The 27,557-nt window shown below is 38.9% G+C and overlaps 1 protein-coding gene across 1 annotated transcript; it reads right to left on the bottom strand.

The window, feature by feature from the left end:
• Positions 1 to 6,003: 6,003 nt before the first annotated feature.
• LOC140536037 (uncharacterized) lies at positions 6,004 to 25,892 on the bottom strand. The gene is made up of 15 exons (XM_072657654.1): positions 25,804 to 25,892; positions 22,027 to 22,086; positions 21,341 to 21,697; positions 20,598 to 20,948; positions 18,632 to 18,721; positions 17,598 to 17,763; positions 16,549 to 16,722; positions 13,488 to 13,661; positions 13,215 to 13,385; positions 12,962 to 13,135; positions 12,656 to 12,829; positions 9,906 to 10,079; positions 9,199 to 9,369; positions 7,626 to 7,672; positions 6,004 to 6,711 (listed from the first exon to the last, which is right to left on the bottom strand). The coding sequence occupies exons 2-15, from the start codon at positions 22,082 to 22,084 to the stop codon at positions 6,170 to 6,172; spliced, it is 2,823 nt and encodes a 940-aa protein (XP_072513755.1). The 5' UTR covers positions 22,085 to 22,086; positions 25,804 to 25,892; the 3' UTR covers positions 6,004 to 6,169.
• Between the last annotated feature and the right edge of the window lie 1,665 nt (positions 25,893 to 27,557).

The following is a 27,557-nucleotide window of genomic DNA, read 5'->3' on the forward strand; positions in this document are numbered from 1 at the left end:
AGTGTAGAAAGATTCAGATGGGATGAGGTGCAAGTGACTTCTAAAAAGAAGATTCTCTCCAAAGATATGTTATCTATTTCCAGAAAATCTTAATTTTAATAAAAACGAATCTAATATCTAATCTAATATCGAATCTAATAGCATGTTTTTTTGTTTTTTTTTTGGGGGGGGGGGTACTACAGACTGGATAAGACAGTTGTTAACCCTCCCAGTAGAAAGAATAGCATAGATATTGAAAGATGAGCTAAAGGTCTGAGGGTATTTTATGAACTGTGAAGGTTAGAGCTGACAGAAGATCAACAGAAGGACGACGGTTTGTTGTAAACCATGCAGACTTGGATTGATCTTTCGACAAAGCAGACGGAATTGAAAAGAAAGGACTTGGTGGGAAAACTGCCCTGAAAACTAATGCTATGTCTGACAAACTGTCGCTTAATTAGACAGAAACAGCAAGAGAGAAGACAAACAGAACATCAAAGACCTGGTTGAAACATATGGATTACAACTGTTTCTAAAAGGAGCGATTTATTTACTCGTTTATTTATTTATTTTTATTAGTTTTACTGTTTTGTCTTTTGGATCCTCGCTGTGGGACTAATAAAGTATTATCTTATCTTAATGTGTTACATCTTTCTGATATTGTCTGATGTTCTGTAAATGAATAAAGATATTGTTAAAAAAATAATAATAAAATTAAAAAATAGTGTTCTGATGACCATGAGAGTCGGATTGTCCCTCAGAAAGTCAGTAATAAAGGACGAGAGGGAGCGGGTTATCATGGATTCGAAAAAATGTTCGGAAAATTAATAAGTAAGAAACTAATAAACTCAAAGAAGGATTTTATATGTTTAATGTTAGCGTGTCCTTCCGCCAAATTATAGCCCCTTACCAAGCAGCTCCCTGCCCTCACTGCGCAACCTGCAGCTCCTCACACAGACCTGCTAATTAAACTCCGCTTTCCGCTCACAGTTTTTTTCTTCTCCTTAATCCTATATTTTTGTTTCAGGTCGTCCTTGTTTTCTTTAGCTCAGGGCTTTTCCGTTACTTCTCTGTTCATTACATGATTTATAGAAACGGCGTTAGAGCCGACGAATAGTGAATAGAGTACTATGGTCACCTTATTGTCTTGTGTTTAGTAATGTCTAAGCTTAGAGATATCTTTGAACTATTAGTCTATTCTAACTAGCTAAGGTTAGAATAGCAAAGCACCTTTGTAAGTCGCTCTGGATAAGAGCGTCTGCTAAATGCCGTAATGTAAATGTTTGTGGGGGGGAAAACGTGACGTAAGAGTATGAGTTCTTGTAGCGCTCAACACGGCGTCTGTTTGCACGGGCTGCTAAATTAATAAAGGATCTGTCTATCATGTTTATGTCCGACGTCCGATTTCGGCACACAACCACGTGACTACTTCACGGACTGATTCAGAAATATTTTAATATTTTTAAAAATCTTTTAAAAATTAAATTATAAGAATAATCCCGTGACAAAAAGTAAGAATCAGCAACAGTTTGAATGTAATAGGAATTACTCATTCTAAATGTATTTTTAATACACTGCATTATCAGCCTTGCGACTTTTGAACTAGTACCGTGCACACCATAAAGCACTTTCTGGGTTTGACCACCAGGTGCCGCTAATGTGCTGTGTCCTGAATCTTCCAGTAATGAACCCTTTTTCGCTGGTCAGACTAGTAGGAGGCAGCTGGTCTGACGCAGGTAGGGGGGACCTCAGCGGGCAGTCTTCCAGCAGGTCGGGCTGGGTGACCATTTACGCGGAGAAGGTAAAGAGAGAGTTAGTACTGAGAGGATTTATGGAGAGCAGAGAATTGCAGTATCAGAGTGTGATACAGTTACACCGCTGTCTAACTGGCGAGAATTTAACAACACTTCCCAAACAAACAGGTAAATCTACACAATCATTGTGATTTTAGCAACACTTGGCCCAAAGAAAATTTTGAAAAAAAAAAGACTTCCTAAATTGAAAAATATAAACTGGTTTAAGACTAAAAGTGTGTTACAATTTAAAAGCTAACTTAAATGAATAACTATAAATAATAACATATATTAGGGAGAATTTATTTTATACTTAGTGTTGCTGGGAAATACAGTTTTGCGCTGGTAATTTATGAATATAATCTTAATCAGGACACATAAATCTTAATAAAAGTGGCATTATGAAGGAAAACATACAGCTTTCAGCCACTGGCACCATGTATATACTGGGCAAAAACAGAAAATCAGTCAGGGATTTTGATCAGGGATTTGGATTTGATGTCTAATTATTTAGGTCTCTGAATAACTGGAACCACATTTTGTATTAGGCTAAAAATAAATGTTACTGAATAATTAAACAGGATTTTGGACAATTAACCTGCTTTTAGTATATTTTAGTAATCTGGATTTAGAATGAATTTTTTTGCAATTTGGCAGACAAATGTACTGTCATGGTAACCTGCTTCTGGAGCTTACCTTACATAATTCAGTCCTTTTTTTGTTCTCATATTGCTCCTCTAACTCATCAACATTCCAGTTGCACTTAAACTGCAATTTACCATAGAAGTGGCCTTATTGTGATCTGTGCAGAATGCCTTATATTGAGTCAGTGTCAGAAATGTCACTGTAAATTGAATAAAAACATAAATTGGTTCTTAATTTGATGTGAATGATTTAAATGTCTCTCATATGTACTTATGTTGTTATATCCTTAAAGATGCAGCCATTCAATCCAAAGTCCTTTGACAGCATCTCTTATATAATATCTTTTTTACCATCTTTTCTTGGTACATTAAAAAATTCAGATGTCTGAATTTGTGTGTAGTCTACACTGTTTAGCTGTGCTCTTGCAATGCCAATCAGAACAATATCAGCACCGTGTCCGAGACAAGATCAGGGACCTCATTCTGTATTATTACAACTGTGTCAGTCTGAGTCACATCTGGAACAACCACATCTGTGGTTCATCGGTTGGAGAAAGGCATTATCACGGGATGTACCATTTCAGTAATTTTGTTTGCGCTGGCTATGAATATGCTGGTGAAGTCAGCAGAGGTGGAGTATAGAGGTCCACTCACCAGGTCAGGTGTGCAACAGCCCCCTATCAGAGTCTATATTAACGATCTGATGGTGACCACAACATCAGTATCAGGTTGCAGATGGATCCTTCAAGGCATGGAATGTCTCATCACCTGAGCCCGGATACTGTCCCGATTCCTGATACTGAAGAGGGGGTGTACTGATATCTTGGAGGTGTCCAGATATCATTGATCAGTGAAAAGCCTGTTAAAAGCCTTGGTGAGATTTTTGACTGAACCCTGAGGGACATTGCTGCACTCCAAGCAACTGGCAGAGAGCTGGGATGTTGGCTAACAGCAGCGGACAAGTCGGGGCTGCCAGGCAAGTTCAATGCCTGGATGTACCAGCATGGCATTCTATCGCGTCTTCTCTGACCCCTACTGGGCTACAACGTCTCACTGACCACTGTCGAGGGCTTTGAGAGGAAGGTCACCCAACACCTGCGGAGGTGGTTGGGCCTGCCACGTAGCCTCAGCAGCATTGCCTTGTACGGGAGAAAGACCAAGCTGCAACTCCCTTTCAGTAGTCTGAAGTTAAATGGCAACAAAATCGATGTGGCAGGCATTGAAGTGAGGACTGATCAGGCAGAAGCTCGGCGTCGGCACAGTGTACTGGTGGGAGTAGTGGTGTCAGGTTGGGCTGGCCATCTCCTTTAGCAGGCAGCAACAACCAGCAAAGCATTCCATTACCTTTGATAAAGCCGGGGAGATAAACAGGAAGGGAGGCTTCTGGCAACAGCAAGGTGACGGCGGAAGGTGGACTTAGACAGACAAAAATTTCCTGCCACCATCGCAGAGACCATGTTCAGGCCAGATCTGGTACTGATGAAAAAACAAGACAAGTGTCTAAGTATGAGGAGCTGGCAAGCATGTGCTGAAGCAGGGGATGGAAGACGTGATGTGATCCTATCAAAGTCGGGTAAAGTGGCTTTGTATGGCCAGTCACTCTGCAAGGCTCTCTAGAGGTTGGGGATCAGAGGGCTGCACAACAGAAAAGCCATCGGGACGATCTCTAATGCTGCAGAGAAAGCATCGATGGCTGTTGAAAGACTCAAAACACCCAATGACCCCAGGTAACATCACTGATGACGTGTCTAAATCGCACTGAATTTGCTTTTAAAATAAAACGATCGTATGATTTGCTTGTTTCATTAAATGATTTATGCATAATTTGTGTTTGTCTAGAGAAGTTCCACTGACAATCATCTAGCATATCTCTAAATTAAAGTATCAGTGTCCAAATTAAATAATAATTATTAATTAATCAATTATTAATTAAATAATTAATCACTGGGAGTATCAATTATTAATTAAATAATTAATAATTGGTAAAGTATTTTAGTACAGGCATTAAAGCCAAAATAACTGAAATGCACTGATTTTCTGTTTTTACCTTGTATAAAACATGGTGTCAGTGGCTGAAAGCTGTATTTTTTTCCTTCATAATGCCACTTTTATTAAAGACTAATGTGTTCGATTAAGATTATATCCATAAATGCCAGCGCAAAACTGTATTTCCCAGCAACACTAGTTTTAGTACAGACATTACAGCCAAAATGCCTGAAATCCACTGATTTTGTGTTTTCAATGTAAGTAGCTAATATTTAAAATGCCTTACCTATCATTATCCAGCTTATCCAGGCTTGATAGAGGCTAAAAATGAGGGCATTGTAAGACAAAGGCAGTGGTGTCATAATTGCATGCTCAGGATTAGGTAAACAAATTTAATTAAAGCACCTTCCCTTCTGACCCAGGGACACTCTCACTCTGTGGAATCAGGATGTGCGCTTACCTGTAGCAAAGCATGAGTGGAGTAGTGAAGGTGAAAACATGACGGTCTCTGATCACATGGCACAACACTAAAGCCTCAAACACTACCAAAAAGTATAAAATCACCCAGTTACTTTACACATAAACCCACACACAAAAAGGAAACAATAACACCTATTGGTCGAACCTAAATTAAATAAACATGCAAATCACAGTAATCATGCCTGCATCCAAAACGCCAAACCACACGCCAACGAGAAGGCAAAGTTCCAAGAGGAACACGGGACTAAGCCCTCCCTTTATATGCTAGATCATCCCACAATTAACCTGCATTACTGTTAACACTCTCATTACTGAAAAAAAAACACCATCTGCCAAAATAGCACCACCTGGCATACCATAGAAACTGCCTAGCAAGAACTAATCAGCTCCATAGCAACCACCTAGCAACACTATAACACCCATTAAAACACATTTTGATGTTGTTTTTAGCTGTGTAACTCCATTCACCATCATTCACTGTGGACTCGCCTCACAAGCATTCCCTCTAGTTTCCTTAGTATGTTGGCAGTTCTGGATTATGAGGCAGTAAGCAATGAAACGAATCAGACACTTGGATGATGGCAGAAATATGACCGAAGAGACTGTAAGTAGCCCAAAAGTAGCATAAATAAAAGTACCTAACTAAAATACAATATATTTATTTATTTTAAATACTCTAATTTTGTTGCATGGCCCATGACCACCTTGGTCATCTAATGTGAAGTGTTTCTATTTATAACATCTAATTTTAAAGCTTTCTGTAATTTTAAAGATCGGTATCAGAAATACCAGATACTCAGAGTTTCAGTATCAGTATTGACAACAGAAAAGAAAAAGTGGTATACTTGTAAGATATTGTGCTTTATGGAGGTCTGGAACTACAGTCCAGTTTCCCATATTGATTGGTTGTTTTTGTAACCATAGGTACTGTTCATTAAGACAGACATTAATGGAGAGGTTTTCTCCATTTTGGTATGTTTCAGATGAGATTCTGTGGGTGGTTCGATAAAAAGACAAACACATCTAAAAGATTTTGGGTAAAATAAAGGCTGTTACACTGAACACAAATTATACTAATAAACAACACAAAAGTGCAACATTTTCAGATTATTTACTGGTCAGAGCAGATCAGTGATAAAAAATACTGATGAGAATAATCTCTAATATTGATCTGAATTGTAGCTTATTAATGATGCATTTTCAACAAGTGTGTTTTACTCTGTATAGAAAAACCTGTTACACACACACACACACGCACACACACACACATTCAAACACATACACAGGTTATTCAATATTACACAGACACAACAAAGCCTCGTGATAAACCCAAAAACCAGCATAGAGGGGTTGAGTGAATGTGGTGTAGAATGTGTGTAAGTGTGTGAGTGTGTGTGTGTCAGAGGAGACGCTGTAGAAGGACAGAGTGCCGGCTGGACAGTCCACATACACTCCTACTCTCTTACAGCTGGAGGGAGGAGGAGGGAGATCAGTTCTGTTATTATTGTGACGAACAGAGTATCTGTAATCAGAGCAGATCAGAACCCAGGAGTTTTTATTCCATCCAAACCGACAGTCTTTACTGTCTCCTTTCCTGCTGATACTTTTATAAGTCAGAGCTACAGCAGCTTCTCTCCCGCTCCACTCAGCCTCCCAGTAACAGCGTCCAGTCACACTCTCTTTACTAATCACCTGCACCCACCAAGTAAACCTCTCTGGATGATCAGGATACAACTGCTGCTGCTCTCCTCTCACCACCTTCCTGTTCCCCTCACTCAGAGAGAGACGTGTGTGAGCTGTGTTTGGGTCCAGTGTGAGATCACAGGCGTCTAAACACAGAGGAGAAACACATCACTAAGACTTTGTGTGTGTGTGTGTGTGTGTGTGTGTGTGTGTGTGTGTGTGTGAGAGAGAGAGAGAGAGAGAGAGAGAGAGAGAGACTGACTGACTGACTGACTGACTGTCATCCAAGAGCTTAGAGCATGACTGGGACACACTTCTCTTCACACATAGACTGGTTTCCTGTTTACAGACGTTAGTGGGGGAGCAGCCAGGGGGCGACAGCGCTTTGGTTACAGTTGGTCACTAGACTGTAGTGTTAGTCAGCTGCTGTAATCAACGCAGATTCCGCACTGTTGGAGAATTCTTGTTGACTCAGTAATAAAATCCAGTTTCAGAGCTGGATCTGTCTGTTTTTACTGCATATTAATACTCCATTATGTAGAACACAGCTAACAGTAGCAGACTACCAGTATCCTCTAGTCCTCAGCTCTCTGTGAACGCCCCACTAACTTCACTGTTCACTAAATCTTTAACACACAAACCGTTCAGGTTCCAGCTACTGACAGCTCCTAGTAATCTCACCCAGTTTACCTGCTTTTGCTGAGTCTGTCTATCCCCTCATCTGACAGTATCAGGAGCATGGTGCTACCGCTAGTGTCGCTAAGCTAAGTCAAAGTACACAAGCTGAGGAGCTAACGGTGAACTGGCTAAGTAGCTAAAAGGACTAACGTATATAGCAGGAATGTAGGCTTAGTTTTCTACACTGTAAATTACACACTGTATCTGTTACTCCAGTAAAATACTGTGTTCAGGTTTGTAGTGAGGTAGACAGCTAACTAACGTAGCACAAGACCACAATATGAGCGTCTAGCCCGTTAGCTTTAGCTGTAGCGATCGTTATTTCACTGAGAAATAACCAATGGTGGCAAGTGCAGGTCCAGGGTGTGTCATGTGTACTTACACTTCTTCAGTCCCGGTTTGATTCTGATCTCCCCTCCATGTTCCACTCTACACACACACACACACACACACACAGATCAAGACTTTGTTTGTTTCTTTCAGTGTTTATATTCATCTCTCTCCCTCACACACACACTAATCTGACTGATATATTTAAATGTAGGGGAGAGTGGGGTAAGATGAGGCAGTGGGTAAGTGAAGCACCCCCTGTATCTGAGCAGCTGTACATCATGACTGTCCTGTAACCCTACAGTTAGACTGTACTGTCCTTCTTCATACTGCTGTGGAAGGAAGAAGAATGTGGACAAAGTAATAAAGAATAGTTTTTCACCTGTTCAGAGTTCTGGTTCTCAAACCAGGTTTAATCAGTCTCACATCAACAGTAATTTTTCCCAGTTTAAAAAGCTCTATCAGATATGCTAATGAACTGCAGTGTGAGAAAATGTGAGTGGATCAGCAGAAATGTAGCTCTGGTTTGCTAGACTGAACTTTTCCTAAAATGGTGTCTGCAGAAGTAAACATCAGCAGTCTCTGCAGATGTTTACTTCTAGCAGCAGCAGTGTTTGCAGATGTTCACTCCTAGCAGCAGCAGTTTCTACAGATGTTTACTCCTTGCAGCAGCGGTGTCTGTTGATGTTTACTCCTAGCAGCAGCAGTTTCTACAGATGTTCACTCCTAGCAGCAGCAGTTTCTACAGATGTTCACTCCTAGCAGCAGTGGTTTCTGCAGATGTTTACTCCTAACAGCAGCGGTGTCTGTTGATGTTTACTCCTAGCAGCAGCAGTTTCTACAGATGTTTACTCCTTGCAGCAGCAGTTTCTGCAGATGTTTACTCCTGGCAGCAGCCATTTCTACAGATGTTTACTCCTAGCAGCAGTAGTTTCTGCAGATAGTCTTTTAGCAGCAGCAGTTTCTACAGATGTTTACTCCTAGCAGCAGTAGTTTGCAATATGTTTACAATATTAGTCAATTCCCTTAATTAATAGAATTAATTTACACATCTCATCTCAGTTTTGTACTTTTTTCTGATTTTCTCAGGTTTTAGTTCAAATGTTTCAGATGATGAAGTTCAGGTTAAACCAGTGACATGAGATGTAAGATGTGATGTAATAGATGATGGACTCTAGCAAATTCTTCTCAGAGACCCTGTCAGACTATCAACACACCCTCTTCTTCTGTGAATTCAGGCTGACGCTGAAAGCTAAGAAATCTGCACATCTGCAATCATACATTTAAAGGAACGTGTAACGGTGGTTTTACGTGTATTGTACTACTGCGCATGTGCGCCAGAGTTGTGCCTCTCTATGAAGACGGTGAGCTAGCTGTAGCATGGCCTCCGGTCTGATGTACCTACTCTAAGCTATCTGGACAGTAATGGGGAGATGCGTTGGTGCTTATGTACTATTAAACCCGTCTTCTACCCCGCATGGAGTGTGTCCTGTGTGTGTGCCTCGAGGGAAGCCAGGATTAAGTGTATTTCCTCTGCTAGCTCCTCCACCACCCGCGTTTTCACCCATTACAAACGGTTCACACACACACACACAAACACACACACACACACACACAGTTCATACCTGAGTGTGTTGAGCTTGCAGCGTGGGTCCTGCAGTCTAACAGAGAGCAGCTTCACTCCTGACTTTCCTGGATGGTTGTAGGTCAGATCCAGCTCTTTCAGGTGAGAGTTTGAACTCAGAGATGAAGCCAGAGAAGAACAGCCTTTCTCTGTGATCATACAATAAGGTAATCTGCAGAGATTGAAGGAAAAATAAGGGTATAGAATGAGTGAGATACAAAGTGTTGGTATTTTTGTAGTTAAAAGAACACTGTAATCTCAGTCTTCTTTTAGTACACAAACTCTCCTTGTGCTCTGACAGTAGCGAAATTTCACTGGAAACTATGTAGCCAATGATTTTTCCCTTTTTTCCCCATGTGTTACTCCCCCGAGAACGAGCAATGCTCCTGACACTAGGAGGACAAGGACTGAACATGCTGATACATCAGATACATGGGAATCTAGACAATGTGTTCTTTCGAACTGCCACCAATGCAGTACTGCCAGGCAGCCGACACATTCTGAGGAAAGTGCTGGGTCCTCAGCTTCACTGCTCCAGCTAACAAGTGCCTGTGCTGGCCAACATTGCTTAAGAGTGATGAGGGGAGAGAGAACAGCTAGTTGTGCTCTGTTGGGTTCTGGACACTAATGGCAAAGTGGCATGGCTTGGGATTTGAACTTGTGACACCGGGGGGGTTAGACCGCTAAGCCACTCAGACAAACACCCACCTGAGTGTCTCCAGTTTACAGTGTGAACTCTTCAGTCCAGCAGAGAGTTTCTCCACTCCTGAATCCTGCAGGTCATTGTCTGTGAGGTCCAGCTCTTTCAGGACAGAGATTTCCAGATTTAAAACTGATCCCAGATTTTCACAAGACTTTCCTCCAAGATTACACAAAGCTAGCCTGAAAAGGAAAAGTAATGTCCTCAAATGTTTGACAGGTGTTTAACAAGACACAATATTAATCACAATATTAATAAACATTGATTAGATTTTTCTAAATACAAAGATACACAGGTTCCAGGGCATGTGTAGAAACAAAAAGCAGGGAAGAGCAGGTTGTCGTCTGAAGCGTTTATTTTCTTGCATCATAAATATTTCAAGTTCTCATTCTCATCTCATTTATGGTTTAGAAGAACTCCTGCAAGTTTACGACATAGTTAATAGTACGCAGCTCAGCCTTGCTATAGTTTACTCTAGTTTAGTGAGTAATGAAAGTTCATTCAGGTTAATCACCATTTGTGTTGGTTAATCTATTTGGTCCTAAGCAGAGGTAGGAGTAGATGAGACATGTGCAGTTACAAGCAAGTGTCAAGTCTTAACCTTCAAGTCTCAAGTTACTTTTTTAAGATTCAAGCAAGTGAAGCTGAGTTCCTGCTATAAGTCAAGCAAGTCTCAAGTGTGAAGTCATACAACTTCTACTCTACTACTCCAGTTTCCACACATAAGTGAGTTAAAAGACAGTGGTCATGAAGAGGGCTCTGGGCTCTGGGCCCTTCAGAAAGAAGGCTGAATATTCAGATGAGTCTGGGAACTGATTAAAAAAGATCTCAGAACAAAGAGAGGTTCCACTGTCTGCTAAATCATTTGGAACAAAAAGTGAAACAGCTGCAACATGACCAGATTCTAACAAGTTCTGCCCAAGATCAGACCACAAGATATGTGAAGAAGTCTCCAGCAATCCTTAAACAAAATCATCGGACATAAAGATAGCTCTCGTCACAGTTGATGAAGTATAGCATCTACCATCAGAAAGAGACCATTCCATTTTCATGGGAGATGTGCAAGGAGGAAACCACTGCTGCCAAAGAACATCTGCAGAAAGAGCAGGACCCCTGGAACAACTGGCTTTAATCATGCCCTGATTTCTGAAATTCCAGACTGATTTTAAGACTCTAGTCTCCCACAATCAACTCTAAACTTTAGACTTCTTGTGAACATCGTAGGTCACATCAGTTAAAGGTGGACCAGAGTGCATTGTGAGTCTTTGGCACTAAACGGACATTTCTTTTGGCATTTGATAACTTGAAATTTATGTACAGTTAAAAATACTGAGACCCTAAGGCTAATGGCTCAGTGCAACTGGCTCAAGGGTGTGTTCGCCAAAAACATCACTTGTGATTGCACCCCACATGTGGCAGTGCACGTCACTTTATTCAAAAGGGATGAATTACATCATACAGCAGAAACACTACCTGTAAGTAAATGCAGTCATGACCAAAAATTAAATTTCATTTGTCTTGTCATTGTACTTTACTTTACAGCGTGTTCTTATAAAGAAACTTCTGTCTTGCCAAACATGAATGCTGGTGTGTTCATGTGATTGGTGAACACTGCTGATGAGAAAGTGTCTGAATAAGTTATTAATTCCTTTGTTTTTACAGCGATTTAGTTTATACAGCAATATTAATCAGTGATTGGAGAGTTTGTAGTCATAGTTTAGACTCATGAGAGTCAAATTAAAATATTAACCCTGGAACTGCAGGCAGTATAGCGAGGACTCAATTAGGGACTTAGCATTAAGTCAGCTGAAATGACAGTCCTGCATCTTTCTTTGTGGAGTTTGTGGTGACAGATGAAGTTGAATGTTGTGGTGGTCGTGTCACTGATTTATTTTCTGCAGATGTTGCATAATCACTGTTCTCTTTTTACAACTATCTTTGATTGCATAATCCTAGTACACAACCTTTATTGTTTTTGGAAAAGCCGCTTCCATGACACAAGCTTCTTTGTATGCTGGTCTCTGCTGGTCTGCTGTGTACCAAAAATCAAGTCATGAATACCAAGTCAAAGTCAATTTGTTTTTGTTTTTTTATCAGTGTTAGTCAAGCTAGTCCCAAGTCCTTAAATTCACGACTCCAGTCATGTGACTCAATTCCCTCATGTTAAATACTAAGTGCATTTGAAATTAGTGGTAAAGTTAAGAGGTGGCTTAAATGAATGTGTTTTGTACGTTTCGTAACTGTGAATTACAAGTTTCACATGACTTGTACATTTATTAGTGGATTTGTAAGACCATTAAAATGCACAACCTTAATAGCGTTAGTGTGCATATAAACGTCAGTGTTGCAAGTGGACTACTATGAACTGTGTCAATAGTCATCCTACTGATTTCTCAATAAGAGATTTCCATGTGAACCTGCATTATGCAATTGATTCTAATTTGTTACGGAAGTTTTTCATGTAATTAAGGATTTTTGGATGGTGAACCCAGTCCTGGATCTGGATATAGAGAGTCTTGGAGCCGGAAACCTTGCAGCCTGAGAGGACTGAACTTTAACATCAGAGCTGTGCTGAAATCAGTGGAAAAAAGATGCACCAGCAGCCTCCCTTCTTCTTTATGTTCGTCTTATCTGTGTTCGTCCTACAGTCTTGTGTTGATTTTAACTCCAGGTTTTTAAGTTTTGTTTTTTTGTCCTGTATTCTTGTTCTGGTTTTGAATTTGGCCTGTCTAAGTTTCTAAAACATAGAAACACTGACCTTAGAGTCTCCAGTTTACAGTGTGAACTCCTCAGTCCAGCAGAGAGTTTCTCCACTCCTGAATCCTGCAGGTCATTGTTACTGAGGTCCAGCTCTTTCAGGGAGGAGGTTTCTGATTGTAGAACTGACTGCAGAGTCTCACAGGACTGTTTACAGAGTTTACACAGGGCAAGTCTGCAGAGTAAAAGCAACACACACAAATGTTTTTGTTGCGGCAACAGCAAGATAAAAACATTCTGGTAAATTGTGGGATATTTTAAATAATTGATACAAACTACAGAGTTTAATTAAAAATGTAAATATGACCTGAGTGTCTCCAGTTTACAGTGTGGACTCTTCAGCCCAGCAGAGAGTTTCTCCACTCCTGAATCCCGCAGGTCATTGTTACTGAGGTCCAGCTCTTTCAGGGAGGAGGTTTCTGATTGTAGAACTGACTGCAGAGTCTCACAGGACTGTACACTGAGTTTACACAGAGCAAGACTGCAAAGAAGAGTAGGACACCTCACAAAACACTGAAGATATGTTACAGTTAAATGTAAAGAAGCTTTGAAACACTGACCTGAGAATCTGCAGTTTACAGTGTGGACTCTTCAGTCCAGCAGAGAGTTTCTCCACTCCTGAATCCTGCAGGTCATTGTTACTGAGGTCCAGTTTTTTCAGGGAGGAGGTTTCTGACTGTAGAACTGACTGCAGAGTCTCACAGGACTTTATCAGATTACACAGAGCAAGTCTGTATTTTAATGAATACAAACAGGCATTCAATAGGTAGGTAAATAAAGAGGACATTAAATAACAAGTTTACCATTCAGAAAAGAAATGACAGAATTCTGACCTGAGTGTCTCCAGTTTACAGTGTGAACTCTTCAGTCCTGCACAGAGCAGCTCCACTCCTGAATCCTGCACACTGTTGTCACTGAGGTCCAGCTCTTTCAGGGAGGAGTTCTCTTTTTGTAAAACTGACTGCAGAGTCTCACAGGACTGTGCATTGATATTGCAGCCAGATAATCTACAGACAGGGATAAATGTGATTAAGTACAATTTTAGTACATTATTTGAAATGTCACAAATTCTGTGTATATTTGGAATGACCTGAAAAAAACAAATGAGAATACTTGAAATTAAATTTCAGCTATGTGCTGCACTGGCCCACCACTTTCTTTAACGCACACCATTTCAGTCTTTTCGGTCTCTTGAATGTTTATAACTCTCTAAAACCACGTACCTTAAGCCATGTAATGAGTTAATGGCAATCACTGAGAGGGGACAAATGAAATACTTCTAAAAAGTGTCATTTATTAACACTATAAAAAAGGAATACTCCACCACTACTTCACAGTAATGAATCCTAAAGCAGCATTCATCCTATTCGGCGTGCCTATGTGTTTCAGTGAGGAAGAAAACACCACCTACAGACCACATGCACCTAACATCTACATTAAAACTGCCTAACATTTATCCAGGGCCAAAAAGTATTAGGTAGTTATAATACATAATACTATATATTATTATACAGCACTCAGCATATTTACAGTAGTAGAGTGAATTAACTCCAGCTTATTTTAAGTTTATGACACTGACCAATAGAAGATTTATAAAGGGAAGTAAACTCAGCAAGTTGTCTGTAATAATACACTGACAGCTTGTTATTTGCAACTAATGCTGTACCCTGGTTTGTTATTTATAACCAGCTAGATAGTTTAGATAGTGTAGCAGTTTTTTACCCTGTTGAATCTACATGCGTGGTTCTAAATATGTGCTTTTCTGTCTGCATAATACCTGTCTATGTGTCTGACTAGGGTTTCCAGGTGTCCAGTTTTGGACTGGTTTTCAGTGGTTGGTACCTATGGTGTCTATGGTCTATTTCTAGGCATTCATTAACATTAATGAAGCTTGGTTGTGCCTTTATCCAGAGCTACTTATATTTGAATCATGTTACACAGGTGGCAGAATGAAGAGTTAGAAATCAAACCCTGGTCTGTCACGGGGAGGGCAGTGTTGTTACTGTGGTAATGTAACCAATGTAATCTCACTTATGGAATACAGAATAGTAGTTTCATCAACTCCCCAGCTCTGTGTCCAGATCTGATCTCCTTTTCCTTTACCGAAGTCTAGTTAGCTGATAGGAGCTATTGTTCAAGTGGCCTTGAGGGTGCTGGCTAGCTCATCTCAGAGAGACTAGATAAGAGAAGTCTCTGTTGACCATATGAGCTTCCTTCTGTGTCATTAAGCCCTTAAAAAGGCGATGGCCTGTCAGAGAGCTGAAAGTTATTACAAACTTCTTTTACCAAATGATTTAGCCCCATTAATTTGTACAGAAGTCCATGTAGTTACTGAAAAATACACCTGTGTGTAATAAGCCTTTCTGTGTTAATTATGTTTATATGTTAACACTCTTTTGTTTATGCACGTCACAATTACGTTGAACCGATAAATTGTACCTTCTCTGTTCACCACTAACCAATGAAATGTCAAAACACTGTACTTCTTCTGCTTGAGAATTTGCTTACATTTATTGTCATGGTGAGCTGTGGGGTGTTGACTCCAGTGCAGAGTCGTTTGCTTTTCTCTGCTGTTCACAACTATTCTCTTTTTATTCTTTTCCAGTTTCATGGTTTCTCTCAGAGCCCACTATTACCATCCATCCCTCAGATGGAGACAGAGAAGTGTTGTTTGGTTGGGTATATATATACACACTGTGCCATGGGCCTGGTCAGCGCTGATTACTGCTGGAGATTTTGGGATTGGTTACAGTAATAGATCCACCTGCTTTACTACTGTGCTGGCCAGACCCCCTGCTGGTGGCTGGTGGTACATGCTGCATGCATACAGTTTTCACAGGATCAGATCTGGATGTCAGAATTTAAATGAATGTCACTGTTGGATTCAGTCAGAGTGAATACCCAGTCCTTGTATTAAATACTACTATCTACTGTTGTGAGAAAAGCTTCTCAGCTCTCACTGCAGTGAAGACCAAGTACTGTAACAAAATGGATGCTGAGCCAGATCAGTGTTTGAAGCTCACAGTTCTCATCCCTGATATCACATGGCTATGCTTTCTGTGTGTCAAGTTTATCGGACACCAGTTATGCTGGATATCATTTTCTGTTAATGAAATGATGTTTACTCAGGTTGTCTTTGTTTTATATTAAACTTTGTTTGAAGATCTGAAACAATTAAGTGTAACAAATAATGGCCAGAACGACCAGATTTTGAGCTGACAGAATGACTCCAGCAAGTTGAATAATCACAGCAGTGATGATCAGAAAAGCATCTCTGAATGCAGAGCACGCCAAACCTTGAGATGGATGTCAGCCAGCAACTCTACAGTCTGATGAATCTAAATGTCAGATTTCAAATACAGATTTTTGAACACATCTTACTGACGTCAACATAAACAGTGAGGCTGGCATAAATGAACTAATGTAACTCATTAGTGAGTTTTACAACCAGTTAGAAACAATAAAGTGAAGGAAAGTAAATCAGGTGAACTGCAGCAGGTTAAATGTCCAATAATGTCAAAAATATATTATGACTTATTCCACCTTTTAAAATAAGAAACAATGGAATTAATACAGATGGAGGTGCATAGATGTTGAAAAGGTTCATAAATACAATATTAAGTTGGTTTAAGTTTATTAAATATGTCCTGCTGCCTCCTGATAAAACAGAACCGTGATGGAATGCTGAAGAATCTCTCAGTATGATTTTCTCAGCTGTGAGTTTTCAGACCTTATAGACTTAAATATAAAAAAGAACATGCTTTTAAAAGTTGTTTAAGAGAAACGTCAAAATTAAACAAACAAAAAAATATCACCAGGGTTTCTGCAGGCCGGCATACATTTTCTACAGTGCTGCCATTGAACTGCATTTTACGGACATATTGTAATTCTGACCTGAGAGTCTCCAGTTTACAGTGTGAACTCTTCAGTCCAGCAGAGAGCAGCTCCATCCTCAAACCCTGAAAGTTGTTGTTACGAAGGTCCAGCTCTTTCAGGGAGGAGTTTTCTGTCTGTAGAGCTGAGTTCAAAGTTTCAATGGACTGAACAGTGAGATCACAGCCAGCAAATCTACAGAAGGGGAAAAAAATAAATCAGTATTTCATGTAAATTCCATGTATTTCTTGATTAATAACTTGTAGCCTTGTACTGGACATGGTTTGAGACATCTGCTTGGCTCCTTGTGAAATATGTAATTCAACACTTTAGAATTTCTCAGTTCCTTCTCTGTCTGATATGTGTTGCAAGTTAATCTGGTTAAACTAATGGATTTTGACAGACTGATCTAAATGGACATCTGCAGCTTAGTGTGTACATACTGCAAGTACATTGATTGTGATCTGTCTGATGGTCACACAGTGTCAAGTCTTTACAGTAACAAACCTGTTTTATTTACCATTAAAAAAATTATTCCTCTGTAACTCTGTACACAGTGATCTTCCAGTTAACATGTAAATGTAAATATCTAATTGAGGTATATAAGTTAGAAGTATTTTTTTTGTTGTTAAATAAACAGCAGTCTAATGTTCTTTATTTTTAGCTAAGTTGAGATCTTCATCTATTTACATTGTTTTAAAAGGAAATGTTTTAATAAAGAACTAAATATTTAATAGGGTGTCCTAATTTTTTCAGTTTTTAGGTAATGTGGATTTTAGAAACTATCCAGGATTGGTTGACTAGTGGCATATGATGGTGATGTGAGTGTCAGAGAGATTATGGGTAATGTAGTTCGTAGTGTTTGATAGGAATTGAACAGTAGTGCTTCAAGGGAAATGTAACAGTATGTGTAATCTCTCTTCTTACACCAGTAGACTTTGACAAGTACTTTGACCAGACTCCTTTTCTTTTCCTTAGACCACCTACACTTGTTTCACAATGCTGTACTGTTCATAGATCATAATAATACTGTTCATTTCAGCATTCTAATCTTTATGATAAGAACTCACCGAGCTGTCCTGCAGTTTGTTACAGCTGGGATGAGTCTCCTGTAACCCTCCTCCGATGTTGTGAATTTCTTCAGGTCAAACTCTTTGCGTGGATTCTCTGTCTTGAGACGCATGTAGGTGATGACTGAGCACTGCTTAGGAGAGAGCTCCTTTAATGAGTTTTTATCTGGAATCAGAGAGAGAGAGTCAGCAGAAGGCTTTTCAGACACTGCTTTCATTCAGCATAGTTTTTTAGTCTGGATATTAATTAAATACCCCTTTAAAAATGGGATCTTCAAAGGTTATTTAGTAATGTAATGTAGAGCCATGAAAGAATCAGGTGAATGTATAAGTTGGTTTGCTGTGTCTAGTTTAATGGGTTCTTTACAACTTCTTGTAGATGGTTTTAAATAACTTTTACAAAATGTTTTCATTTATTAATTAACATTTTCTTCAGTACTATATGAATAGTTTTTTTCATAATGAATGTGCTTCTGATGTGTTTGGTCTGTGGCTCGTCACTGTAATTAATACCAGAGATCTTTCTGAAATTAAATAAATTTAATTCAGTGATTTCAAATACAACATTTTCATAGAAGTGAAAATAAGCTGATTTATTGTTCTGCCACCGCCATCTCTATCAGCGGTGTCTAATGACTGCTGTGATTGTATCCACTCACGTCCTCTGTGTTTGCATAGTGGTATTACTTGTATTTCTTAGCAGAGACAGACTTACTGCAAACTTACTTGCAAAACAACTGAGCTTAGGATACTTTTTTTATGTAGCTCCAAAATTATGAAATACTTGGTTTCAGCACCAATTACCCATCCATCACATTACACACATTATTATTGTTACTGTCACACATTATTATTGTTATTGTAAGTGTTAGTTCTTCTCATGTGATCATACCGAAATGAAAAGCTGCTCAGACATAAAACTGCAACACATTGCCTTGACACATTGACTGTGCATCCACACACTAATCCAAAAATTGAAAATTCTTCTTTGAGTAATTAAATGTTTTTACTGAAAATGATTAATAAAAAATTACCTCTCAAGATGTAAACTGTAAAGACAATTAAAATAACAGCAAAAACAGAAATGCAGATGATGGCGATCTTCCAACCATGAAAACCTTTTCCTGAAATATAAATCAGATAAAACTAAATAGCAGGTCAAACATCAAAGGACTTGCTTACCAGCCCTGACTACCATATATAAAGATATTATACACACACACACACACTAGTTCATTTAAAAAAAAAAATGCATATCATAAAAAATTAAAAATTACTAAAAAAAAATTAAAAAGGAAAACTGTCAAGTGATGTATTTAAGGCCATTGAAATAATACCATTTTGAGCTAATTTGAAATTCAAATAGTATAAATACTATGGATCTCTCAGTCTAGTTTAGCACACACAACCATTGAGAATGCTCACATTAGACAGTTGCCCACAAGGCAATCATCAACTCCCTCCACAAGGAATGTAAGCTACTGAAGGTCATTGCTGAAAAGGCTGGCTGTTCACAGAGTGCTGCATCAAAGCATGTTAATGTAAGGTTATGTGGAAGGGGGCAATGGGCACAAGCAATAAGGAGGACTACAACCTTTATACCAAGCTAATATAATTTTCCAGGGGGAATTAGCACCTGCACACAGTGCCAAAACTACTACATTTACAGCATTTAGCAGACGCTCGTATCCAGAGCGACTTACAAAAGTGCTTTGCTATTTACTCAAGAAAAACCTTTGAAGACAGCGAGCGACTCTGCCATTCGGACGAAAGCATTGCATTGATGCAGTAATTTGTGGTAAAGGAGTCGCAACCAGGTATTGAGTTTATAAACATACTTGTCAGAACATGGACATTTCTGTATGGTACATCTGTTTCTGTTTGATCTCATGCAATTCTTCTAATTTGAGATACTGGATTTCTGGTTTCCATGTGTAATGAATATAATATATGAAAGTTTACCTTTTTTAATTAAGTTAAGTTAAGAAAAAAACATTTTCATGATATTCTTTTTTTTAAATACACTAATATATTTCTAAAGTACAGTCTTTTGGTAATAATAATAATAATAATAATAATAATAATAAAATAGTAATAATAAAGTATGATTTCATTGCTTTAACTGTAAACTATGACATTGTGACACTGTTGTACATACAGAATGCTTGTAAAAACTCAAGCAAAAAAAATCACCCCAGATCTGAAGTCAATGAAAGGCAGGTACAAAACAATATTCAAACATAAAGTTTCCAAAAATGGTTTAAAGGCTAATGCACTAATATGTAATGTGTTAGTCTGAGACAGCCTGTTGTTTCCCAATGCAGTCTGAATAAGTCTGATTCTGCATGCTGTTTATATAGCTTCCTTACCTGGACTTCTGGACAAAAGCTACTCCTACGCATATATATATATATATATATATATATATATATATATTTTTTTTTTTTTTTTTTTTTTTTTTTTATGTCCATTGCGGTTAATTTAGTTCTGCACTTTCAGGTGATGTCGCACTCATTTAGCTCGACCTAGATACAAATTTGCTTTGTTTGTGTTTTTTTTTATATTCTAAAATCCTCAAAACCTCAGTTGCTCTGGTATATGCATGTCCCTACCATGATACATCTTGCTGTCTCTGCAATTGGTCCTACAGGGCCTAGGGCTTGCTTCACCTTACATTCACTCCAGATCAACCCCCGCGTGAATTCCCTTGTAAATCTAAAGGTCCAGATTTTATTAAATTGTCACCCTACTCATACTATTGGCTGGGCAACCCTAGCTGTCTCAGCGCAAGGCCTGGCTGCAATATACACATTTTAAGTGCTTTTACTCAAATCTTCCATCAGTTCGACATAAAATCATTCCAGATTTGATGTGTATTGCGTTGAGATGTCTAAAGTGCTTGACACTGTTCCACTTACAAGTACTATGAAAATGAATGAATGCATTTATTTCAAATGAAATTCTTGAGTAATGATACACTGAAAATGTGATCTCTCTCACCTTTAACTTCAACGTAAAGAGTAATGTCATCATACCAGTCGAGTGATCGAATTAAACATTTATAAGCTCCATCATCAGAAGGTTGGAGTGCTGAGAGTTTCAGTGAGGTGTTTCCTTTCTTCAGCTCTTCTTTAAACAGAGCGGTTCTCCCTCTGTACGACTCCGTCTGATCATGATTTCTGTCTTCATAATTTACATACAGGTGAACTAGTGTGTCTGCCTTTTGGATTCTTGACCACTCCACCATCATATCCTCAGCACTGATGCTGGGTTGGACAGAACAGGGCAGAACCAGATCTTCTCCAGCTTCAGCAACAAGAGGATCAGCTGGACCCACTACTTTCAGTTGTGCTGAAATTAGAAAGCAATAGAAAAAGAATCAAAGAGTGTATTTTTGTGTCCTGTTTTTTTCAACATTCTCACAACAACCAGCGCTCAATGCAGTGCTCATACCCTCCACTGCACTCCATCTTACCTGATTCATGAGTGGACGGAGTCAAATTAATTGGGAAGCAGTTGATCTCTCAATGCTATAATCCACAACAGTGCTGATAAAAAAAATACACTAACCCAATCTCTGTCTGCTGCATTTCTATTACATGGTCAAATGTCCCAGACATTACTTGAGATGTGTATTCATGTACTGAACAGAAAAACTATTGAATAATATGAGAAGCTAATGTGACGATAATGCAGCTGCCATAATTGCTTTACTAAAGTATTAAAACTGTTGTTGCTCTTACCGTTAACTTCAACACGAAGAGTTGTGTCTTCATAAAAGGAGTCAGATTTAATTAAACACTTGTAAGATCCCTCATCAGAAGGTTGGAGTGCTGAGAGTTTCAGTGAGGCATTTCCTTTCTTCAGTTCTTCTTTAAACAGAGCGGTTCTCCCTCTGTACGACTTTATCTGCTTCTCATTTCTTACTTCATAATTTAAATACAGATGCACTAGTGGATCAGTTCCAGTCAGATCTGTTCTAAACCACTCCACCATCATATCCACAGCACTAATTTTGGGTTGGAGAGAACAGGGCAGAACCAGATCTTCTCCAGCTTCAACAACAAGAGGAGCAGCTGGACCAACTACTGTAAAGCGTTCTGCAATGAAGAGCAAACAGAAGAGCAAACATTATTAAAAAGCTAACAGATCCATTAACCACCTGCTGGGTTCTCTGCAATTTGCCTATATGCAGTTTGCCTATAAGAATAGTGTGAACACAAAGAGGCCTTAGATCTGTGTGGTGTTAAAAAGGTGTTACAGTAATTAATTTGTTTTGTAATTTAAAAATATGTAAGACTAAACAGTGGTGTGATGTGATGTGTGCAGGGAAAATGTGGTTGTATTAAGGTAACTGAGTAAAGCTGATGAAGTGTTGAGTGTCAGACTTCAGCACTTACTCAGACATTTGTTGCAGGAAAACACTTACCTGATATGGTCTCCATTAAGCCAGAAAAACTTAGTAGCATCACCCAGAGAAGCTTCATCCCTGAAAGACAGGCCACAAAGACATCAGCATGTTTTATTCGTGTGGATCTGCACAGCTGTTGAGTATGTTAAGTAATTATCAACTTTGTTCAGTAAGGGAAATTATTTCACAAATATACACACACACACACACACAAAGCAAACACACACTACACACATAACACATGTTTAAAAAAGGTTCAGGCCAGTAAAGCTCAGCTCACTGGTGGTGTCCAGTCCAGCCCTGGCCACTCTCAACAAACCCTTTAATACTAATATTAATACAATTAGTTTATAAGAGACAAACTATCAATCCAGTTTAGGCTTTAAAGTTTCCATTTAAAGTTCTGTACATTATGAAACTCACAGTTCACATGTGGTGATTTTAAGACGTGTTTAAATAGCTGGTAGTTACATATGTACAATTTTCAACATTACCACAATCTAGTGGCTACTTATGAAAGGGTGATTAAATATCACTGAGAAGAAGAAAGCGTTTGTGTTGTGACATGCAGTAAAGCTCCAAATACAAACTAATACTAGCGTACAAACCGGATTCCAAAAAAGTTGGGACACTAAACAAATTGTGAATAAAAACTGAATGCAATAATGTGGAGATGGCAAATGTCAATATTTTATTCGTAATAGAACATAGATGACAGATCAAAAGTTTAATCTGAGTAAATGTAACATTTTAAGGGAAAAATATGTTGTTTCAAAATTTCACAGTGTCAACAAATCCCAAAAAAGTTGGTACAAGTTGCAATAAGTGGCTGGAAAAAGGAAATTGAGCATATAACAAACAGCTGGAAGACCAATTAACACTAAGTAGGTTAATTGACAACATGGGTATAAAAAGAACTTCTCAGAGTGTCAGTGTCTCTCTGAAGCCAAGATGGTAAGAGGATCACCAATTCCACCATTGTTGCACAGAAAGATCAGCAATACCAGAATGGTGTTACCCAGCGTAAAATAGCAAAGACTTTTAAGTTATCATCATCAACCCGAGCATAACATCATCAAAAGATTCAGAGAATCTGGAACAATCGCTGTGCGTAAGGGTCAAGGCCGTAAAACTCTACTGGATGCTCGAGATCTCAGAATGGGCTCAGGAATACTTCCAGAAATCATTGTCAGTGAACACAATCCACCGTGCCATCCGCCGTTGCCAGCAAGCTCCACAAGCTCAGACATTTGCACTGGGCCAGGGGTCTTTTAAAATGGAGTGTGGCAAAATGGAAGACTGTTCTGTGGTCAGATGAGTCACGATTTGAAGTTCTTTATGGAACACTGGGACGCCATGTCATCCGGACCAGAGGGGACAAGGATAACCCAAGTTGTTATCAGCGCTCCGTTCAGAAGCCTGCATCACTGATGGTATGGGGTTGCATGAGTGCTTGTGGCATGGGCAGCTTGCATGTCTGGAAAGGCACCATTAATGCAGAGAACTATGTTCAGGTTCTATAACAACATATGCTCCCATCTAGATGTCATCTCTTTCAGGGAAGACCCTGCATTTTTCAACAAGATAATGCCAGACCACATTCTGCAGCAATCACAACATCATGGCTATGTAGGAGAAGGATCCGGGTACTGAAATGGCCAGCCTGCAGTCCAGATCTTTCACCTATAGAGAACATTTGGCGCATCATAAAGAGGAAGGTGCGACAAAGAAGGCCCAAGACGATTGAACAGTTAGAGGCCTGTATTAGACAAGAATGGGAGAGCATTCCTATTTCTAAACTTGAGAAACTGGTCTCCTCTGTCACCAGACGTCTGTTGAGTGTTGTAAGAAGAAGGGGGGATGCCACACAGTGGTAAACAGTGGCCTTGTCCCAAATTTTTTTGGGATTTGTTGACACTGTGAAATTTTGAATCAACATATTTCTCCTTTAAAATGTTAAATTTACTCAGATTAAACTTTTGATCTGTCATCTATGTTCTATTACGAATAAAATATTGACATTTGCCATCTCCACATCATTGCATTCAGTTTTTATTCACAATTTGTTTAGTGTCCCAACTTTTTTGGAATCCGGTTTGTATTAATGTTTTCTATATTAATGTAATATAAATGTATGGATTACATATATTTTCATTTTATTATAAATATAGGTATATGTTGGTTTTGTACACATGTAATACTTATGCTCAGTCTGCAGAGCGCTTGACTGAGAGAGGCATTTTTTGTGAAGCCACTGAAGCCAAAATCTTTTGCTTTGAGCTTTATGGTTTTTATGTAGACAAATACACAGACTGAAGCTGATTCTGTTGTCCTGAGTTTATTACACACACACAATGCAGAAGAGAGGTAGCAGGAACATTCAGAGCGTTCAGAACATGTAATGTTAGCTATAGGTCTGACGTTAGATCTGTGTAAAGTAGTCTATAAAAGCTAATATTGATTTAGTGTCTGTCAAGGAAAGCTTACAAACTTAAACTTACTTAAAGCTACTTAAATCTGTTTAAGCTACTGATGGACAAATGTAGAGAATGTGTGCTCTGAGTAAACGATAAAAGCAAACCTTGTTTGAGTGCCATGATCCATTTGTTTCCAAATGCTGCCTGCACCGCTGCCACTATCTCACACACCTGTGTCTTACCTTAATTCCTTTTCTTTAATAATGCCCACCTACAGTAGTGTTACCATACTTCTATCTCCTATGATCACACTGTATGCTCACTTATTCCTAATATGAACTGTTTCACATGAAACCTCAAATGCAAGACATTGATTAAGTTTGTCTGTATGAGTTTGTCAATTGCAGCCTGTGCCCTTTTGTAGTGTGTAGATACTATTTCTCATTAAAATGTGATTACTGTGATTAAACTAAGTACTGTATATATATGTCTGCCATACGCTGCGACCCCTCAAAAATTTCTGCCCCCCTCTCACCAACCCATAAATATTTTTCTAGATCCACCTCGGTAGCAGATAAACGCGAGTACTGCCTTTGTGATATGTTGGTAGTGAGATTTAGTACTGTGACAGATAGGCTAATGAAGAACAATAATTTATCAATGTGTATTTGAAATGAGAGCTTTAAATAGGTTAATGTAGGCAAAGTCATACTTAGTGGGCAGTAAGTGCTCTCTACTGGATGGTAGGCAATTTAGCTTCTTGTGTCTAAATGTCACACTGGTTTCCTCTTCGTGTTGGGTATTTCCTGTGCTATTTCTATAGCTATATAAACTCTCTTCCTGCTTTGCTCTGTATGGTTTTTATGTAGTTGAGTACTCCCATAGCCATTTTGGTTAAGTTATTTGTTCTCAGTGGATGTCCTGTGCAGCTACAATGGCGGACGACATTTTGTTTATAAATATAATCATTTTCTTGCTTGGTCTGGACCAGGGGAACCAAACTACACTCTAAACACACCCGAAGGTTTCACTGCTAGTCTGTTCAAAAGGTTTTAGTGCAGAAAAGATGAATATCAGAGAATTTTTTTTGTTTGTTTTAAAACTTTAAATTAAAAAAATGGTTGTTACTCCTGCTGTTGTTACTGACATAAATATAAGAGTATAATATTATAATATAAATGTAAGATAATAGGCTAGATAGGAGATAGGAGATATTGTCGTTAGGGCATCACACCCATATTTAAAACTCGTTAAAGTCTCATGTCTAGTTCCACTATCAGCCATCTTGTATTTCCAGAAAATACTTAAAACATACAAGTATCTCACATCTGTAAGCATACAGTAATATTCTAGATGATCAGTTTAAACAGTTAATTACCTTACTGTGAGATCTGATCTCTTCTCTAATGGCAGCGGTTCAAAGTCACTTTCACTTTTGATTCAGTTTCCCGATCACATGATTGATCAATGCCGCCCTCTACTGGTAACAAATATGAAAACACTGTACTGTTTAGACACAGTTTCTCCTACTCTCTCTCTTTCTCTCAAAATATCTGCGTGTATTGAGGCATTAGAGGAGGACTCATTGTGCATCAACAGATGAGCTTCAGCCTCTAACTGAACACCAGCAGGGTGGACCTACAAGGGAAGGGGTTTCTAATGGCCCTTAAATGTACACAGTGTCTAAAAGCCAGAAACACTACTGTACTTGATACATTCATACAAGTACAACACTCATACACACTACCATGCTACTGCCATGCCAGTGTCACTGCAGTGCTGAGAACTCTGGAATGCTTGGTGGTTTCTTTCCACTGTTAGACAGGATGGAGAGGGGTTGGTAAACTGTGCAGCAACAGATGGGCTACAGTAACTGCCGTATGACATGTATAAAGACAGTAAACACCACTGGGTTTTAACTTGAGAGCAGCAATATGTATGCAGCTTAACAGTTTAGGCTTTTGAAAATGAGTCCTGTAAAGAGGTACTGCCAATAGAATAAGACTCCCTGGACCAGATACACATCAGCCAATTGGCTGATGTGTATCTGGTCCAGGGAGTCTTGTTCTATTGGCACCATGCCTAATGCCAGGCGTGGGCTAGAGGGGTATAAAGCCACCCAGCATCGAGCTGTGGAGCAGTGGAACTGTGTTCTCTGGAGTGATGGATGGTTCTCGATCCAGTACATTTGGGATAAGTTGAGGAGTTGAGGGCATGAGAAGGGGAGTTGGGGATTAGGTGGGATGGTCATGATCCAGCATCCTGACCTCATTAATGCTCTTGCCATTAAATGCAATCAAATCCTTGCAGCAATTTTCTAAATCTAGTAGAAAGCCAGAAAGACAGTTACTAATACCCTTGATTTCAGAAGAAACAATAAATGAGCAATATCCCAATACTTTTGATCACATAGTGTATATGTTGACATATATTTACTTATTTTTACTGTTATTACTTAATAATAGCAACAAACAACAATAATAACCACTAATGATGAAACTGCACTATTAATTTGTATTTCCTCTGCATTTGGCAGGCTTGCTGGCTGCTATCTCAACACAGGTTCCTGTGAACTGTCTCCTCAGCTCTGAAATCAACAGACTTCTTGCTAAAAGAACTGGACCATAGTAACAATGTCCTGCAGGATTTAGGAGTTAAGCTTCTCTCAGCTGGAATGTTGAGTTCGCACTGCAAATTGGAGGCACTTTGGAAAAATAAAGTGAGATATTTAGTCAGTTTATATCTGAACTTGCAGCATAACCATGTTTCAGAACCTAAAATGTTCGATATTAGAATGTATATCATTTCCCTGTTTTTACTGTATTAAGCACTAATGTACTCTACATTTGCAGGTAACTGGCTGCTATCTCACCATAATGTCCTGCAAAACTCTTTGCTCAGCTCTGAAATCAGCAGACTCCTCTCTGAGAGAACTGGATCTTAGTAACAACATGCAGGATTCAGGAGTGGAACTGCTCTCTGCTCAGCTGAAGAATTCACAAAGCAAACTGGAAATACTCATGTGAAAATGTATTGAATTTATTCTTGAATGGGAAATTGTAAATTCCATAATATCATTTACTTGCATATGATTTGTTGGTTGATGATTTGCACATTTCACTTGTATGTGTT

This window comes from Salminus brasiliensis, chromosome 15, assembly GCF_030463535.1.
Source record: "Salminus brasiliensis chromosome 15, fSalBra1.hap2, whole genome shotgun sequence".
Taxonomy (NCBI): domain Eukaryota; kingdom Metazoa; phylum Chordata; class Actinopteri; order Characiformes; family Bryconidae; genus Salminus; species Salminus brasiliensis.

Excerpts from the sequence above, each read along its gene's own strand:
- LOC140536037 (XM_072657654.1), bottom strand. The coding sequence starts at position 22,084 with ATGAAGCTTCTCTGGGTGATGCTACTAAGTTTTTCTGGCTTAATGGAG. Across the intron at positions 18,722-20,597 it reads TCTTTACGTTGAAGTTAAAG|GAAAAGGTTTTCATGGTTGG; the intron begins GTGAGAGAGATC and ends TTTATATTTCAG. Across the intron at positions 10,080-12,655 it reads TGTAAACTGGAGACTCTAAG|GCTAGCTTTGTGTAATCTTG; the intron begins GTCAGTGTTTCT and ends TTTCCTTTTCAG.